The sequence below is a fragment of the Perissodus microlepis genome, chromosome 9 (genome assembly GCF_051167445.1).
Source record: "Perissodus microlepis isolate ML-2025 ecotype Zambia chromosome 9, ASM5116744v1, whole genome shotgun sequence".
Classification (NCBI taxonomy): Eukaryota; Metazoa; Chordata; class Actinopteri; order Cichliformes; family Cichlidae; genus Perissodus; species Perissodus microlepis.
Window position 1 is genome coordinate 29,362,667 of NC_140469.1, and position 19,215 is coordinate 29,381,881.

A 19,215-nucleotide genomic window follows, 5' to 3' on the forward strand; every position below is an offset into this window, starting at 1 on the left:
GGTCACAGTTCTTGAGCTGCTTTCCAGACTAAAGTGAAGTGTTGTAATTGGTATGTTTAACTAAATGACTCATATTATGATAACACAACATGCATCATTTATTTGCCTGCTTCTAAGAAGCCAGGAAAATGCAAATGTAATTTTTAAAGCGGTCTGAGCAGTAGTTTTCGGGGTCTCTGAAGGTCTTTCAGCTTCTCTTTTGTTTTTATTTCAGTGGCTACTTTACCACTTATCTTCAGTCACTCGTACTTTATCATTTTCAGATTAATGTTTGTTTTTGTTTGTTTGTTTATTAAGCCACATTGGTGTATGATGATCAAACTGGAAGACCCAGGAGTATGGTGAAGGGAAACAGGAAGCAAATGATGAGATATGACAAATACTACAAGAACTGGACTGAAACATCAGTGGCAGACGGTGTCGTGGAGTGCTGAATCCAGATTTAGGAGGAGGAGGATTCAGGAGGAGAGAGTTACAATAATTAATTTCCACAGCTTTATGTAAAACACAGTGGAGGCTCTGTTGTGGTTTGGGGATGCATTTCAGCCAGGGATTTTGGTCTTTTCAAAATTAATGGAATTGTGGAAATAGAAAAATACAGACTGGATTTGAGGCATTGGAGCACTATCAGTCGTGGATTGGCCTCTCCAGACCCCGATCCTACTGAAGACTACTGAAAGAAATAATGAGAATGGTTGCCTAAGAAATTTCAGAAGAAAACAGGTGGTTATATAAAAAACTGATGTATACTCTTGTTGCTATTCTAACAAGGGTATACATCAGGACAGGAAAATATGCTGTATTTTCTTGTATGATGATTCAATAAATTGATGACACCCCCCCCACTGTTTGCTGTTATTTCTTTTAGAGTAAACCTTACAGGGGTTTGTGTGTAAAAATCAATTACATTTGTTGATAAATAATTCAATAAAATAAAAAATTTCTGAAAGTCATGTTTCAATGTAAATTTATTACATTTAAATAAATTTAATAATTTAATTTAATTTAATTCATCTTTCACTGTTGAACTACGACGGGTAATTGTTGCTCCGCCCCCTCTTGTTACGTGTATTCTCACATGGTCTCGTCCCTGTAATAAGGGTGTGCATTTTCAACAGCTTAATCTGTTTTAAGCCATTACCGTTAAATTACTAAGCATTGTTTCAATATGGCTCTTAAAACCCTTCTTCATTTTTAAAAGTTGTGTAAATATGGCACCAAATAATCAATTATAATGTCGTTAATATTGATTTCATTTATTGTCTCCCCCTTTCTCGTACATGGTACGATCCCTTCCCGTTCGAAGTTGAAGCGGGAGGAAGTTGTCGATGTGTTGCCGGTTGTTGATGTTTCTCTAAAATAGAAAAGGCACCGCAGGTATATTATTTATCGAATTGACATTTATCATATTTATCGTAATTTAATCTTATGTTTTGAATAAACGAGTCACAGTTCACATTTTCAGGCTTTTATGATTAGTTTATTTTCTGTTGTCATTACAATGAAAGATAAGCTGGCTAGCTAGTGTTAGCCTGCAGACTTAACACGGACATTGGTTGAAAGCTTGTAAACGAAATAGTCTCTCTCTTTGACAAAGTCTCCTTACAGTGCAGTTTTTGTTGTACAAGATGGACGTGACGACCTGTCTGAAGTCTCTGCTGCTGGCTATACAGCAGTACAGAGACAGCAGGACAGCGCAGCACGCAGCGCAGCTACAAAAACAGGTGGAGGTGAGCTAACTGTTCAGTTTATACATCCGTCAAACTGGAGAATCACACCTGAGTGGCTTTATGAGGCACCACGTGAGGCAAGCAGTGGTTTGGGAGTAGAATATACAAAGTAGGGGTTTGCTGTGTAATAATTTGGCCTGTGATTACAACTCAAAATGCTGTTAGGGATATGTGTATCGTATCCCTGTGTAGTTTACGTACATGCCGTGTGTTTGCAGAAGCTTTCAGGCCTAAAGTGCGAGCAGCTGCTGTCCTCAGCTCAGGTTCTGCCCAGCGAGTGTGTGAGTGGGCTGGTAGAGCTGGCTGGAAACCCAAGCACCAGCCCCACCCTGACGAGCTCCATCATCTCCCTGCTGTCACAGCTAGGTACAGAAGACCTCTTCATACTTTATACACACTTCAGCACCAGTAATGGACCATCACCTGAGTGCTCTGGCATTTTGAATTCAAGTTTATTAGTTAACTAAAACTTTCTTTTTTCACAGAAATGTGAAATTCCAGAAAAGTCCCAGATTTTAGTCTTTATGTGATTGCTTCTGTCAACCCAACAAGCATTAGGGGCCTTTGCAATCATGTCATAGGGATGTAGTTTTATCTAAATGGCATAAACTATTGTGTTTATATTGTAAGCAGAGGAGTAGTTGCTAGAGCAAAAGTATTTAAAACATTCACAGACAACTTAATCTGTATCGGTTGTCATTATAAAAGTGTTGTAAAGCCTTCTTTAGGCATCAAAAAGCTGCTGGCGGGGTTTACCAAAGAGGCACCGTGTCAGTTTTGTGACTGAAAGCTGCCGGGCAAATTAATGTGACAATGGTTTTACAAAACAATCCCATGGGAGCGGAAAATTCTTTGGGTGATCTACTAACGGTGTACTAATTTCTTGCATTCAGTTCATTTCAATAATTATCTGCAAAGAGCATCACAGCTTAGTGGCTCAGAAATGAGCACACCCGATGAGGGAGTCTGTTGAAGCCAGTGATGCTATAACAAAAATAATATAGTGAACACGCAGGTTTTACACATGTCCCTCTCTCAAAACAGTGTGACAAATGAGAGGAGGTTGAAGAAGAATCAATATATTTTTCTATAAGGGTGAACTTATCTGATAGAATTCGTTAGGGACTGTTATGAGGTCCTGAGGTCTGAGACTCGGGTGGAGCTTGAAGACAGCTGTATTACCACAAACTGTCCCACCGTATACATCTGTGTGTAACAGCTGATCTGTACAATGTGCAGAAGAACACAAAGTAATTGCCATCGCCTCTGTCACTGCGCCCAGGGCGGCTGTGGCTACAATGTAGCTTGCCATCACCAGTGTGTGAATGTGTGGATGACTGAATGTGTAAAGCGCTTTGGGGTAGAGCAGGGCGATATGACCAAAAATATTTATCACGATATACATTTGAAAATTTGCGATAACGATATAACTGACGATATAACTGACACTAGACAAAATACTTTACAACTCCTCAACTTTATTAGTGGAAAAAAAACAAACCAATGTATTTTCACTTAAACAAGCAGCTGTTTTATGTGCATTAAAGTTATATAAAAATGTAACAGTGCAAATGCAAATTCTTTGCTGACAGTTTAACCAAAAGGCATCTCCAGTGGAAACTGGCCGACATATCCTCAGCATAACCATGTATAATACCCACAAAACTTAAAAACAGGTTATACACACACAACACGGTAACATTATGTTGAAGCACAGTACGTATCACTCCATGAGGCTCCTGCCTACGACAGCCGTAACGCTCCGACAATCCATCAAGCGGTGCGGCTTCGTAGCTCAGCAAAGTCGTACTGAAACATGTGACAGATTTTTGAGTGCTGTGTACATAAAATCGTTTCGAGGTCAGTAAACACAACCAGAATTCATACATAAGGCACACGGGATTATAAGAGGCTCTGTCGATTTTCAGAAAAATCAAAAGGATTGATTTTAAGTGTGCCGTATTTTCCAAACAACACGGTAATAACGACGGCCCGCTAGCATGCTCTACCAAAAATAGTGCTTTGTTGTGTGTCTGACGGACGAAAGCTAAACCAGTTCCACACCAGTGAAGTTGCAGCATTTTTACAAACCAGTTCTGGTTCATCTGTTTCATTCAACGATCCACTTTCGCTCTTCTCATTCTGCGTTACCGCCATGTGCGTATGTAAACAAAGGCACTGCGCATGAGCATTTTACCCATATTCTATCGCGATATTTCATTTTCTTATGGTTGCCCAACATTACACCGGTATTACCGTGAACGGTATGATATGGCCCAGCACTACTTTGGGGTCTTTAGGGACTAGTAAAGCGCTATACAAATACAGGCCATTTACCATTTACCATCAGATCTCAACTTCTCTGAAGACATATGGCATGTGTGTGTGCATTTTTTTTAACCTTGAAATACCGATCATTACATGACATAAAGAAAAAAGATCAGTGTGTCGATTTATGCATGTGACACAGTAATGTGTAACTTCAACACAGGGACGGGTTAGGATCAGAGTGTAAATAACATCTTGTGTTCTTCTTTGCACATCGACACTGTCAAAGATTCCTATGTGGTTGAATAGTTTGGAATAAAACAGCTCTACTCTGGATGAGTCCTACCTCCACCTGAGTCTTCAGATATATGTGTAACTCTTGAGGTTAATGCTAGAATAGAGGGACAATTCAAAATTCACCAGATAATGAGGCAGAGGGATGGCATCGCAGTCAGAGGGGTGACCTATCATACAGGGAAGAATAAAAAAGAGAGGAGAAAATGTAAGCACCATGTAGGAACTAATGAAGATGGGCACACAGATGACTTTATGTTCTTTAATTCAGTCTGAAGTTTTATTACTTTTCCTGTGTTATAGCCGAGCAATGTAAATTTACCGCTGTGGTGAAATAACCTTAAAAACAAGTCAAATGTGCACATCTGTGACCGATATGCTCTTCTGCATAAAAAACTGCACTTCACATCCGATTGCAATGCCTCCCTGAGCTATTGACAAGAACCTTTCATAGTATAACTGGTCCAAACACTAAGTCTGTGAAGGTTCTCAGTCATCCAGGTCATCGTAGTCTAAGGAGCTTGGAAAGAAAAGCGTCTGGACTTCTTTAAGTTGCTTGAAGACGTTTCACCTCTCATCAAAGAAGCTTGTTCCGTTCCTGGGTCAAATGGTGGAGAGTCCAAGATTTAAGCCCTGTGGGAGTGTCCCCCCGAGAGGGACAAAAGGACCCTCTAATGATCCTTTACCTAATCACGTGAGCCAAGGTGTGAAAATGGATGTAGGTCACAATCAGCCAAGGTTTCGGGTGAGCTCATTGTGAAACCTAGCCCCACTGTGATTTCCTGAGGTCAGATGGCAAAGGGTGTGAGTGGGCATTAAGGCGTCTGGGAAGGGATCTCAAGCTTCTCAGATGAGAGGTGAAACGTCTTCAAGCAACTTAAAGAAGTCCAGACGCTTTTCTTTCCAAGCTCCTTAGTCCAAACACCAAAACTGAAAACTAAACTCAAACGAGCAAATCTGGAACTGAAATTAAACTGAGTGGAAATCAAATTCAAAGAGAACTAATGTGGAAGAAGTCATGAGAAAATCTAAAGCATCAGTAACTTTGTTTACAGCTGTGTGGACATCATATAAAGTGAGTTTTTCACTGTCACAAAGACTGTTACAGGTTCAAGCTCACACATCAAATCTCCGGCTTTATATAAAATATTGTCGTTCTGTGCTTTCAAAGTATTTCTGCGATGCAGTGTTATTTTATGGAGCAGAACAATTCTTGACAATTGTTGATTATACAGGCATAATATATAGAAATACATGGTGCCACTGGCTTGAAAATATATCATCCTGAAACCTTTGGTGGGGACCTGAGTCTGAGACCTCTGCGTCTAACCATCTATGTGAGCCCATTATATTGATGGGAACTGCAACTTTCACATGTTATGGCCATAAGGGACATGTGTGTGTGTGTGTGTGTGTGTGTGTGTGTGTGTGTGTGTGTGTGTTTTTGTTTTGTTTTTTCAAAATTAAGTCTTAACTTTGATTTCAGGATTTCAGAAATCTACAGTAATTTTTTCCAATTCAAAACCAAAACTTTCATTCATTGCCCTTTACTACAGTGTTCTTACTACCTCACATGTTTAACTCATGTCCATACTGCAGGCAGAGGGGAGGGGAGTCAGACCTAGTGCTGTAAGACCGGACATTACAACAGGAATGTTTTGAGAAGCCTGAGCATGGACAATGTGTAATCTGGGGCTTTGAAGTTTAAGTATTATGATTCCTAGAAGGGAAATAAGAACCTTGTCAGGTAATCAGTAATCTAGGATCCAGATGTTCTCATCCCTGGTTTTATCCAGTTCAGTCAGTTCAGACAGATTCTTTGATATAAGGGAGTCCAAATTAAGAAATGGTCTCTGGTAAGGGGGAAAGAATAAATCCCTCTGAAAAGTGAGACCTCTCTTAAAGATAATTCAACAAGTCTCCCTTAATCTGCTAAGACCATAGAAGGATGGTTCACAGCCTGGTGTTCTACATGTAGCTTATACATATATATACCCCTGCACAGGCTTCTCAGACCCTGGTATGTCCTGTGAGGTTTCACCTTCTTTTCTCAGTGTCAGGCCCTCTTTCACCTCATCTCCTTACAGCACTAAGTATGGCTGCCCTTCTACGGTTCTGAGTAAAATCGTGTCTGCCTCAAATATATGTGCAGTATGTGGATTTCCACTGTTTTTACAAAATTCCGATAATAACAGCAAACTATTTGTTTGTGAGCCAAACTTTTCACAGTGTGCTGGAAGCTAACCTTTGAATGCATAAATAATCAGAGGCCAGTTGGCCAGTTAGGGTTATTATTGTCTCCCAAAGAATCCTATCATATTGGGTCAGGAAACTGCTGCATCAGTAAGCAGAGAATAGTAAACAGAATGTATAGTGTAGTAAGAATAATAATTAAAAAAAAGGATGCTTATGATTTCTGAGACAGGAAATCCAAATGCTAACGACTTCATACACACTCATTCCTCACAGCCTGCGACGATCAGAGCCGGGAGATTTTGCACAGCAGCTACAACCTCACCAGCACCCTGGCTGCTGTCATACACTGTCACAGCAACACACCCGGGGAGCCTCTGGTGCTGCAGGTAAGCCCATTAATACAGTCGGTGTGCTGCTAGCTGGGGGTGAGACTCAAGCAATTACAGGAAACGTCGTAGCTGTTCACACAGACTGAAGCCCTGAAGTCTTCTAAACATTACCGTCAGCTTGTGCGAGCACAAATGTCTCTGCCAGTTCACAGTGACAGCGCGGGTGTCATGTGTCAGCTATAGGACGTCAGATTGTAGATGAAAAAATTCAAAGACATAATTTTCATTAAGTGTAATAAAACTACTGTCCAGATAAAGTCATGTAGAAATCTAACAAGGTTGGTTGTTTTTTAACGCTTTGGTGCTTTGCTAAAATCACTGCAGTGTTTCAGAACTAGCAGAAAGAAAGTGCCGTGGTGCTTCTGCTCTTGGTGTCCTTGACATTTATACAAGTTAAAGCATATTTCATGAGCAAAATGTAAAATTGAGAATTGTGTTTTACAAGAAACTCTTTACCCCTTGAAGGCATACAAGGACTAAGCGCTGAAGCCCTTTCCTGTACTGAGCAGAACAAACTGTGTGTGCATCAGGAGCTCGTGAGGGTAGTTTCTGCCTGTGCAGACAAACCCAAAACTATTCCAATAGTGGTCAAACCAAATCTTTATTAATATAGATGTAGTAATTAACTAAAGCAGATTTATGACTGTACTATCTACTCGACAGACTTTTACCTTTTAGCTTTGAGTCTTTCTCTAAAACTGTCTGTGTCGTCTTGCTCTGTATTTCAGTGCCTCCAGGTGCTGCAGAAGCTGACCTACAACACTCGCATCTTCCAGTCCGCCAGCTGCATCCACGAGCTCATCACTTTTCTCATGACCAACATGTGAGAAACACATCTCATCTCTGCCTTTATGTTATACTGAATTACTGCTCTTTATGTTTTGATTCATTATGTTTCAATTAACGAGATTACCAACGGTCTTTCATCACAGCCAATCTCAAAATGAAGACGTTGTCATGTCATGTCTCGGCCTCTTGGCCAATCTCTGTCGCGACAACATCTCCGTGCAGATCTACATCAAGTCTCTGGTGAGTTTCTGCTGATTCACATACAAGAGGAAGAGTTCTAAGAATTGGAGGCCCGAGAAATTCATGAGCTGTAAACCACAATCGTCAAAATTAAACCAGAAAAGGCCTTTAAATATTTCACAATACAATAATAGGATACTCTAATGTTTTTGAGATGCACTATTCAGTTTTTTGGGCCACATGCATTTATTGTTGGTGACCAGTAGGAGTGAAACTGGTTATGTTGTTTTGTAGGACAACGTGAAGCAGTTTTATCGCACACTGATCAACTTTCTGGCTCACAACAGCCTGACTGTGGTGGTCTTCACGTTGTCTATACTGGCCAGCCTCAGCCTGAATGAGAAGGTTGGAGAGAAGGTAGGTGAACTCTGCTGGGATCTGCGCTTAACAAAGTGTCTAAAGACGAAACAAAGAAATCTTTCTGTAAATGTTCAGGTGCACAGACTGGACTGAAAAAGAGTGAAAAAGCAGCTAACGTCCAAAAAATAAGAAAACTTTGAAAGAACTCCAAAAAAACCTGGAGAACTTTTGCTCAAAAAACACTTTTTTTTAAAAATTACAAGGCAATCTGACAAAATGTCATCAAATGAGACTCAAGACTTCTGCAGGTCTCTGCCATGACTAGATTTTTTTTCTTAACAGCAGAAACAATTGTTCCTTTTTTACTTTGTTCCTATTTTCTCTTCTCGTTTTTATCTGTTGAACAGTAAACAACATTCATGCTGATTCACATAATATCCTGTCTCTAATCTCTGGGATTTCCTCGTAGCTCTTTGATGCAAAGAACATCCATCAAACGTTCCAGCTTGTGTTCAACATCATCGTGAACGGTGATGGTACTCTGACGAGAAAATACTCAGTCGACCTTTTGGTTGATTTGTTAAAGAACCCCAAAATAGCTGATTACCTAACAAGGTATGCAGATAATTCACAGCTCTTTTCCTGAATAGCTGCTTTAAAACTCTGCTGAAAGCCTTTGTCCATTTCCAGGTATCCCCACTTCTCGGCATGTGTGTCTCAAGTGTTAGGACTGCTGCATTCGAAAGACCCAGACCCTGCAGCCAAGGTGAGAGACGACAAATATGATAACCCACACCAGCTGTGCTTAACTCTGTAAGTTCCCAGTATTCCCTGAAACCATCACGTGTGACACAGTTTGCATCAGACGTGATGCAGCTGACGTCAACACTGACCTTCTTGTGGTAACAGAGACTTAAAAAAATAATAATAAAGCAACAAAGTGGGTCGTTCCACTGAAAGAAGCTCAAGGATCCCAAAACGTTTTGGACAATTTCATGATCACAACTTTGTGGGAACATTTTGGAGATCATCTCTCCGTGTTCCAACATGGCTGTGCACCAGAAACAATACAAGGTCCTCAAAGACATAGATGAGTGAGTTTGATGTGCAGGAATTCGACTGGCCTGCACAGAGTCCTGACCTCAACCTGATAGAAGGCCGACCCTATGAATGAAGAATGGATGTCACTCAAGTTCATATGCACATGAAGGCAAACAAGCAAGTACTGCTCAAACAAAAGGTAGCACTCAGTTAAACTTCAGGGATATGAGCATGTCCAGGTAAGAAGCAGAAGCCTGGGTGGATCCGTTTCACCTACTTTGATGCAAATCACAACAAGAGGAGCGCATTCAGCATGGCTGAGGGATAGAAAGCTGTACTTTAGTCTTAGTTTTGTCTTTATGGCTCTGAGACGTCTGTCTGAACATCAGCGAATTATTGTTAACGTCTGCACCATCACGGCGTCTTGTTTCAAGCAGCACAAAAGCTTTGCATCAAATCACGGAGCAACTTCAGGATATGCTCACGTCTGTTCAGTGCAGCCACTGAACCACAAGGCTTACAGACACAAACTCACTCATTTCTGCACTTTAACACATAAAATTAATATATTTAAAAATATATAAAACAATAAAATGAATTTCTGAGGTAAATACAAATGTTTTTTTGTTTTTAGACAAATAATTCTTTTAAATATTTCTTACTGCTCGTTAATAAGACAGAAGTATTTCATATCCTGTTACTTAATCGATTGTTATCAATTTGACAACACACACCACACTTGTACGAATCACAGTTTCAAAGTTCTAAACTTGGCTGACATTGAAGACCTTTGAGGTTTGACCAGAAGAACGATCGATCCAGCGAACGCTGAGGTTCACAGAGGGAGAGCTGCTGTTTCAGCACTGCAGAGAGGCTGTAATGTGCTTCAGTGGGGCTGTTTAGTGTTTGGTTTCACAGCTTATTTTGGGACCTGGTGTTGAAATTCTAACATAAATATCTGTGTTAACTCAAAATGATTAACTGAAGTCAAACGGACAGAAATGTCCTTAGTGAGCACAAGAGTTGAAAGGAGTCTCACTCTGGATTACTGAGCGTGCATACAGATGGTCCAAACGTGTTTCTGTGTGTTTACAATAGCAGCATTTTGCTGTTGTTGTTTTGTTTTGTTGTGCAGCAGTTAAAGAAAGCTGTTCTCACACAGACTCATATGTTTTTTTCTTCCTGTTATAACTGGACAGCAGCGTTTCTGATAAACTGGTGTCTCCTATTAACTGATGACAGTGAAACAACGCTTTCAGGAGCTGCTGCCGACAAACCAGGAAATAAATGCAAGGAATATTTAGTCTTTAAAAATGTTAATGTTGTTTTTTTGTAACAGCCTGTTCTCTCATTATTTGTGCGTGCAGGTTTAAGTGGTTACGTTTGAGTTGAACGATTCTGCAGCTGTCGGCGTTTTTATCAACTGCTGCCTTATAAAGAGACTGTGCAATACATTAAATGTCATGATGAGTTCATTTTTAGTTACTCTGGAAGAACAGAAGCAGAAATGACCTCATACTTTCTTGAACTGAAAAACTAAACTGAAATGATAAAAATCTTCTATCAAAAACTGGAACTAAACTGAACTAAAAAGAAACAATAAAACGTCCCAAAACCCGAAAGGATTCAACTTGAATTTTGATTTTAATTGTCAGATCTAGAGGTTTTCTTACATTTGTTCAGGAGTTTAAACAGAAACTAAAATTGATTTTTAAATTTAGGAAACTGTTGATTTTAAAGTCACTCAGTGTGTTTCCTTGAAATGAAAACGTGATGCTGTAAAATAACCAAAACCGCGAGCACAAGAGGAAGCAGGGCAGGGGCTTCACGGCATTTTGGTTGCACTTTACCTTTGATGTTTGAATTGAAAAATGAAACGCTGTAAAAACTGTAGTTAATAGTTTTAATATTAACAAGCAATACAATTATATTGTTTAACTGGTTCATAGCTGGTTTGCAAACCTTTTTTTTGTGATATCAGCTGAAAAGCTGTTGGACATTTGTTGGTTATTATTTGGTCGATGGTTTTATATCACAAGACCGAACTTGTTCAGTTTTGCTTTCATCTTTCATGTTTTGCTTTTGTTACCTTTTCCATAATGCTCAGGAACTAATAATGCAGGTTTAGGAACTCATCATGGTTTGGGTTAAAATATCAGGAGTGAAACCGGTGACAATGTGTAACGTGACATGTGTCACAAAAGCAACAGCAACAGATTTTTTCTTTTAATAGATACTTTTATATACCTACTAACATAAATATACAAATGTGCCATAATAATATTATTAATAATGATAATAATGTTGCAAAAATTTTGTTATATATAGATTCGTCTGTTCACAATTTATCAATAAATAAATAGATATTCAAGTTTCAGTGGTACAAAACTGAGAAAAGTATCAGATGTTTGTTGCAGTTTTATTCGATTTTTAGTCAATTCTGTGATTATTATAAGCTTGAAGCTGCTGCTCGTATTACTCACAGGTTATGTTGAAATTTGGGTGTTTTTTCTCTGAGGTTTATCTAAAGATTGTAAGCAGATGCATGAAGATGCTTCTGCTATCTACTGTGAATATGATCAGACTGTACCTACTCTTAATCAGCATCCATTCTAACATATAAGACAGAAAATGGAAAAGCATTATCGGCCCACCTTGAGTTTTACTGCATGATTGCACACTTGCCTCTTTCTGCAGCCTATTTTTGGATAAAGGGGAAGGAAAGCCTTTGTAAGGCCATGCTCAGCTGCTACAAACCTTCATCTTGATGTGTGTTACGTGTGTGGTTTGCAGGTGTTGGAGCTTCTCCTTGCCATGTGCAGTGTCTCAGGTCTGCGCTCGCTCCTGTGCGAGGTGGTTTTCAAACCGGCGGGACCTAAACTCAGAGCCGCAGGACGGGACGGTGGACGCAAGGCGCAGTGTGGGCTGGCACTGGTGCAGTGGCTGAGCTCGCCCGTGGAGGGTGGCGAATCTTGCTCTCTGCAGGTCCTGCAGCTATTGAGCGAGCTACTGGAGGTAAGGTAGCCCCACTGGGATACAGGGGAGCGGTCTGACAGTGGCAGAACCTTTTCTTCTGATTACCTGGAAGCCGTAGTTATGATTAAAATAAAATTTGTTAGCTGTCCACCCACTTCTCTTCCTGTCCTCTCCATCCAGGAGACGCTGGGAGCAGAGAGTATGCCTGGTTCTACACTGAGCTTTGTGGAAATGTTGCTTCCGACACTGTTAGGGCTGCTGAATGGCCTCAATCTCTCACAGGGAGATGCTCACCTGAGAAAACACTGTCTCCGCATCAGCTACGTCACCAGCCTGCTGCTAAATATCCTTCACGTGACCCTGCCGCCCTGCAGTCTGTCTGTATCTGCACATGTCTGATTCCTTCGAAGCCTTAACTCTCCCACTCCTGTGCACGGAGGAGGCCACCAGATCCTTGGTGTCCTGTCAGATAAGCGCTCAGCTGTGCCTCTCACAGGTTGAAGCGCTCCTCTCATGTTGTCATAGCAGCAATCCACTCAGCTGTCTGCCTCCCAGCTCTGACGATGATCTCAGGTGAGTGAAAGCTCTGACGATGTTTTGCTCAGGTTTTTCTGGGTTCAAGTGATTTTTAGAGATGCTAGAAAAGCAGTGGGATTTCCAGACCGTGCATTATTAATGCAAAATACAGCTGCACTGCTTTATGTGATCAGTACTTTGTACTCACATTGTCCCTAAAAATCTTTAACTCTTTACCCCTTGAAAGTCTTCCATGAGTAATACTTGAAGCTCTTTTCTGAACTGAGTGGTTTCTGCCATTTTTCAGGTGTTTGCATCAGAAGTTAGTGAGGGTGGTGTCTGCCCATGCAGCTACCCGAAAATGATTCTTAGTGTTGTCAAACTGCATCTTTTTGATATTTACTGACGTGTCAAACCTCGTCAGTAAAGGTGCAGTGGAGATCATCAAATGTAATTATGGAGGGAAAAGATTTCAGAAAATCCCCTAAAACAGCCGTGCTGAGCCAAGTCAGCCATGCTCCATTTATTGGTCACTGTTGGTGGTTGTTATGAAACTTCACCCACTGGCTCTGATATGTAGAGAAAAACACCAACCAACCATCAACACAGCCCACGAGCAGTGGTGAAAACTACCCGCTTCACCCTCTGCTGGGATAAGCTGGCTAATGCTAACATGATGCCCAACAAGCTTTGGGAAAACGTCTGTTTGTTGTTGTTGTTTCTTTAAGAGGCCATTCTCAATTACACAAAGAGCCACAAGCAAGAGTAAACATGAGAGACACAGCGCTGATCTACATAACAGATAAGGAAAGCAATCCACCAAATGCTGTATCAACTTTTATTTTTATTTTTAAAGAGCTGTGCAGACTTGCTACAGTCATTCACTTCACTTCTACAGAGGCATCTGCTAAGCAATCCACTATGTAATTAACTAAAACTAGACTAAAAACTGAAACTACATATGAAAAAACATTTGAGTTCATTCAAATAAAAGACTGTCCTTCATACAATAACATATTAAACTTAACGCTGAAACTAATGTAATGAGGCCCTTTTAAAAGGACAACACACTTGCAGACCACTGCAGCTGGCGTGCAGACTGCACAGACGACGTTCAGAGAGCTGCAGTCTGTGCATCGAAAGAAGAACTGACACGGGCTACTTTACACCACCAGTATAGATGTGTCTGTGACTTAACAGACACATGTGAAATGCATCACTCTATACTTAGTATTGTTACTATTGATAACAGGATTTAAGCGAAGGCGTTTGCCCACTTACATACTTAGAAAGGCCTTAAAATGCTTCCTTCCCACAGAGCTGCAAATAACATTCAGGCACAAATGTAAGTTTGAAAAGTCAGCTGCCACCCTGATCCTGAAACAACTTTAAATCAGCTTTTCATGATGAATTAAAGAACTCATAGACATAATGTTATGTTATTATTTTGAGTTAATTTAGCTGATGAAACTTTTCTAACTACTTTTGAGGTATTTTAAGATATTAAAGTGTGTGTGTGGTTTCAGTCAGGTGTGTGCAGAAGCTCTGCTGAAGACCCTGGAGTTGATGAGCAAACTGAGACAGCATGTGAAGGACATGGAGACCAGCTTCTACAGGATGCTGCAGGTATTACATACAGGCTGACGTTATTTACCTTCCGTACATTCTCACTGACTGCATGTTTTTAGTGCACGCAGGGTTTTGTGTTCAGTTGAAACGAGTTGTTATTCTCTCTGTTTTATCCCTCAGGACCAGAGGATTGTGACGCCGCTCTCTCTGGCCCTCACGTCCCACCACAGAGACCGTGTGCAGACCGGGCTCTCTCTGCTGTTTGAAGCCACTCCCCTCCCAGACTTCCCCTCGTTCGTGTGAGTCTCATGATCCAAACTACACATTTTTATCCAGAAATATTTAATAGTTCTGTGAATCGTGGACAACATCTCTTTGTTTTTTCTCAAGTCTGGGAGAAAGCATCGCCGCCAACAACGCTTATCGCCAGCGAGAGGCCGAGCTGTCTGTGAAGCGTGTGGCAGTGCAGGAAGTCCCGCCTCTCAGGACAAACACCAGCACGCTGGACTCTTCCAGTGTTTCCAGCAAAAGTGTCCACAGTCTGGTGGAGAAGATTCAGACTGGGCTGGAGGTAGAGTGTGCAAGAGTGTTTCTCTGTGACTTTTGAAACGTGAACATTTCCATGGGGGAGGCAAACAGCTGTGATCAGAACATAAGACCAAGATGAAGCATTTTCTTCTTTCATTCAAACAGATTTGATCTTCAGGTGATTTGCTTCTACGGGTTAATTTTTATTAAAACCGTTAAAGTTTTAAGACCAAAAAAGGTGAAAAAGTTTTACAATAAACGCCTTCAGATCGACTCCTGGAAACTGTGGGATGGTTGGGTTGGTTAGTCTCTTTCTTTGTTTGTTGTTGTTGTCATCAGATGAAGCATGCTTTACAGACTACACATGTACAAACTAGATTACAGATGCTAGTCAAGGATCGTGGCGCACAGCCTGTATCGTGGCCTCTCGGTGGCTCACAGCGTGAAGTCCTACGTTCATTAGTCATACACGATGAGGATCAGTCAGATCAACACAACCAAAAGGGGGAAGACGCCATCTTTTGGTGCACTTTAACAAATGCAAATTAAATTTCATCCTCAAATTAACTATTAGGTAATGTAAATTATTCAAGAACACCACCAGGCTAGCAGTGACCGGTTTAGGCTTTTATTTTATTTATTTTCATTTTAATATTCACATTTTTCGGAAACCATAAGTTGTTACATAAGTTGTTTAAATGTCCAAAATTAAAATCAATTGATACAATAAAAATAATTTAAATAAAATCACCTTTTACTGCAGATTATGGGTTCTCTAAAATGTCGTGGCGTCCAACCACATGCGTGTCCTGCATCCATGTTTAACTTTTACTTTGAAATATTTTAAGGATCAAAATGTTTTTGCTTATTTTTGTGGGTCAAAACGATAAAACGTTGCTTGGACTGCTGCTAACAAATGAAACATCTTTAATTACAGAAACAAACGTGATTTATCAAACTTTATAATGTAGCTACAGGCTGTGCACACACAGTGCAGTTTTATCAGATAATGTACAGAAGTAAAAACACTAAAATATTAGATTCTGATATTATTTTCCACTTTCTTTGTTCCCTGGATAATTTAAAGTCGTCGGGGCCTCGAAAACTGTTTCACAAAGAAATATTTTATTATTTAAAGTGTTTAAAGGTCGTAAAGTTTGGGAAAATTTGGTGTAACCCCTGGAAACAGTGTCAGCAACATTTCCAGACAAACAAAACTGTGTTTTAAACGTTTTCAATCTTCCCGTCGAAGTTTCCACTGAGCTCTGTCTGATGCTTGCAGCTGCAGGAGCAGGTCAAAGACCCGCACGTGTCCGAGATCATCGACGTGTATGAACAGAAGCTGGTCGCGTACGCGGTGAGTACATCAGGCCTAAGAAAAGCGATGAACACTGCTGTAATGTTGCAGACGAGTAACCACGCAGTTTAAAAATCTGTCATATGTTTGCAGTTTGTTTTTAACAGTCTGATTTTTACTTCTTGAGAGTTATTTGTTGATGTAACACTGAAGCCTCTGCAGAAGCATTCAGACTTGATCTGGATTTTAGCATTTCTGTATCTGATGAAGGTTTCTGTGTGTCTCCTCCTCAGTCTAAGGAGAGCCGTCTGCAGGACTTGTTGGAGGCGAAGGCTCTGGCTCTTTCTCAGGCCGACCGTCTCCTCGCTCAGTATCGCTTTCAGAGAGCTCAGGCTGAGGCTGAGGTAACATGTTGTTATTGTTTTTATTCTTTCCTTTAGACCATCATAACGAGCTATTTAAACTTTGTTTTTCCTGTTTTTTTCTCACATTTTGTGCTAGAAGATTAATAGTGAATAAATACGTGTAATTACGACATTTAACGCAGTCCCAGGTTGTAGTTTGCAGATGCACTGCGTCACGCTGTCCGTGCCAAATGCTCTTCTGATGTTAAATGTGAAGCAGTGTCAGTGTGAGCACCTCCTAAAATCATTAAATTAAATCAAGCCATGGAAAAGTTCATGTTTGCTTAGAAGTTCAATCACTGATCCTCGCTGTTTTTAGTAAAATCCACTTTTCCTTTATGTTAATTTTTGCCCCGTGTTCTGCCCGCAGGCTCGTAAGCTGGGCGGTCTGCTGAAGGACGCCGAGCGGCGGCGCGAGGAGCTGAAGGTGGAGCTGAGCGGCCAGGTGCTGGAGGTGGAGCGCTCCAGAGCTGACATGGAGGAGCTGCTGCAGCACAACTCCAGGCTACAGCGGGACTCTGAGGAGCACCAGGCCCTGAAAGGAGCCTACAACACCCTGCTCAACAGGTCAGAGGCACTTTGGTGAAACCATGGTGGGATTTATTTATTTGTTTGTTTATTTGAGCTCTTTTTTTAATAACAGCTGTAGTTAAACAGTGAAGGTTTTTCTCCTCACACTTCGCTCTCTGAGCCAACACAGTTCAATCTGCACTATTTCCTTTTAACGCCAGTAAGAAGAGGAAAAACACTTTTTTGTGTTTTGATGACGTTACAGACGCTGGGGTCAAACGTGTTTTGACTTCTTAACCACCAAAGTCTCTTTTTTCTGTTCCTTTTTTAGTTCTCACTTTTAAAGTCCACAGTCCTGATCTGTGATCACTGCTGCAGATTTAACCCGTACTGTCCTGCTTTGTTTCCACCTGAGAGAAATGATCTTATAACACGTGTATAACAAGACTTTATTTCAGGCTGTAGAAATGAAACTTTGGGCTGGTTTATTGGGACGTGCAGATGTGTGACAGTTCTGCTCTGCAGGTTCAATGAGACGGAGCGGCTGCTGAAGGAGGTGCAGGCGGCTCACGTTTCTCTCACCAAACAGACGGACACCCTGAAGAAGAACCACGAAGCCCTCCAGCTGCAGCAAAACAAGTGTGCCACACACACACACACACACGTGCGACACTTGTTTCCTTTGACCTGAAGACGAGGTTTCTGACGCTCGTTGCTCTTTGTTAGGGCGGCGTCATTGTTGCAGGAGAGAGAAGAGGAGATCAGATCGCTTAATTCAGATCTACAGAAGAAAAACGGTGAAATCTCAGGTTGGTTTTCAGTTAATTTCACAGTAACAGACTCATACAAATGTGTGTATCCTAAATATGGGAAAGGACCTTTCCCCCCTGAAACCTGATCCCAAGACTCTTCATTCATCAGAGATGTGAGAAAATCTGTGTAACTTTTATTTGTTTATTAGAGGAACGTTTTTATTGTCGCCTGCAAATGTTTGTCCAAAACCACCTCTGAGTGATAAAGTCAAGATTATATGATATGTTTTTATCAGCGCTGAGATTAAAAACAACTTAAAGGATTTGTAACCTATCCATGAGCCTCAGGGAGCACTTTGCTTTGTTCTTGTCAGGTCTGCGTGCTGAACTCCGGGCTGAGGAGGAGAAGGTGAAGGAAAAGGAGCAGGAGAGGAGAGACCTGGAGGAGACGGTGGATGTTTTAAGGAAAGAACTCAACAAAACAGAGCAGGCCCGGAAGGACGCCAGCATCAAGGTAACAACAGGAGTGCCGATCAAACGCGACACGTTTGCTCCAAGCTACACCTGCAGCTTCTATACCTTTGTTTCCTTAACATGTAAAGTATTTTGTTGGGCTTCTTTTTCTTTTATTTGATGCCTTAATTTTAGCTCATGTATGCACCTGTGATTTGATGGACAATTGACAGAAAAGTCGTTCTCTGTTCTCACGTGTGTGAAGAGATGCTGATAAGAAACAAACGATGCTTGGAAAATGAACAAAGAAACACAAAGAAAGAAACTAAAATCCTCCAAAAAGGGAAAACAAAATGTCCAAATTCACATAAAGTGAAACGCCTTTTTGACAACTTAATAAACTTAATAAAATCAATTAAAACAGCCTTTTAGATTCAGATCTTTAAAAAAAAATCCCAAAATTGAAGAGCTTGTAACCATCGAGGCGTGAGACGGAGTCAAAAACCGATTCCTGCAGCCTGTCCCAAAGCTTCTGTCCACAGACGAATCCAAGCTTGTCACGGTTTAAGTCGATGATCAGGCAGCAGACAGGAGATAAACCCAGGCTGGTTTCTTGATGTAGAACATTTTCTGTTTTCCAGGCGTCGTCTCTGGAGCTGCAGAAGAGTCAGCTGGAGACGAAGCTGAAGCAGAAGGAGGACGAGTTGAACAAACACTCTGCGATGATCGCCATGATCCACAGCCTCAGCAGCGGCAAGATGAAGAGCGACGTCAACCTGTCGCTCTGAGCAGCGACCGAGCTGCACCGGGGAAAATCTGATTTTAAAAACATCCCCATCAACTTTCAAGACTATAAGCTTGAGCTTTAAACCTTCAGGAAACTTTTTATAGAAAACACTTAATGAACTGTATTAAACACAACTTATATTTTAAAATATGTCAGTTTGTCTGTGTTTTTATTTG

General features: G+C 40.9%; 1 protein-coding gene across 1 annotated transcript; it reads left to right on the top strand.

The window, feature by feature from the left end:
• Positions 1–1,299: 1,299 nt before the first annotated feature.
• On the top strand, positions 1,300–19,206 carry cip2a (cellular inhibitor of PP2A). The gene is made up of 22 exons (XM_084940001.1): positions 1,300–1,377; positions 1,598–1,730; positions 1,949–2,096; positions 6,762–6,874; positions 7,606–7,700; positions 7,810–7,906; positions 8,141–8,263; positions 8,676–8,821; positions 8,897–8,972; positions 12,041–12,262; positions 12,404–12,566; positions 12,649–12,796; positions 14,266–14,365; positions 14,489–14,607; positions 14,699–14,879; positions 16,119–16,193; positions 16,427–16,537; positions 16,908–17,104; positions 17,573–17,686; positions 17,774–17,856; positions 18,174–18,313; positions 18,894–19,206. Exons 2-22 carry the CDS (start codon positions 1,629–1,631, stop codon positions 19,038–19,040), a joined length of 2,700 nt encoding a protein of 899 aa, XP_084796127.1. The 5' UTR covers positions 1,300–1,377; positions 1,598–1,628; the 3' UTR covers positions 19,041–19,206.
• Positions 19,207–19,215: the final 9 nt, after the last annotated feature.

Bases quoted from the DNA above. Each gene is read 5' to 3' on its own strand.
- cip2a (XM_084940001.1), top strand. From the start codon at position 1,629: ATGGACGTGACGACCTGTCTGAAGTCTCTGCTGCTGGCTATACAGCAG. The intron at 14,608-14,698 runs GTGAGTCTCATG...TTTTTTCTCAAG, and splicing joins CCAGACTTCCCCTCGTTCGT to TCTGGGAGAAAGCATCGCCG. The intron at 17,105-17,572 runs GTCAGAGGCACT...TCTGCTCTGCAG, and splicing joins TACAACACCCTGCTCAACAG to GTTCAATGAGACGGAGCGGC.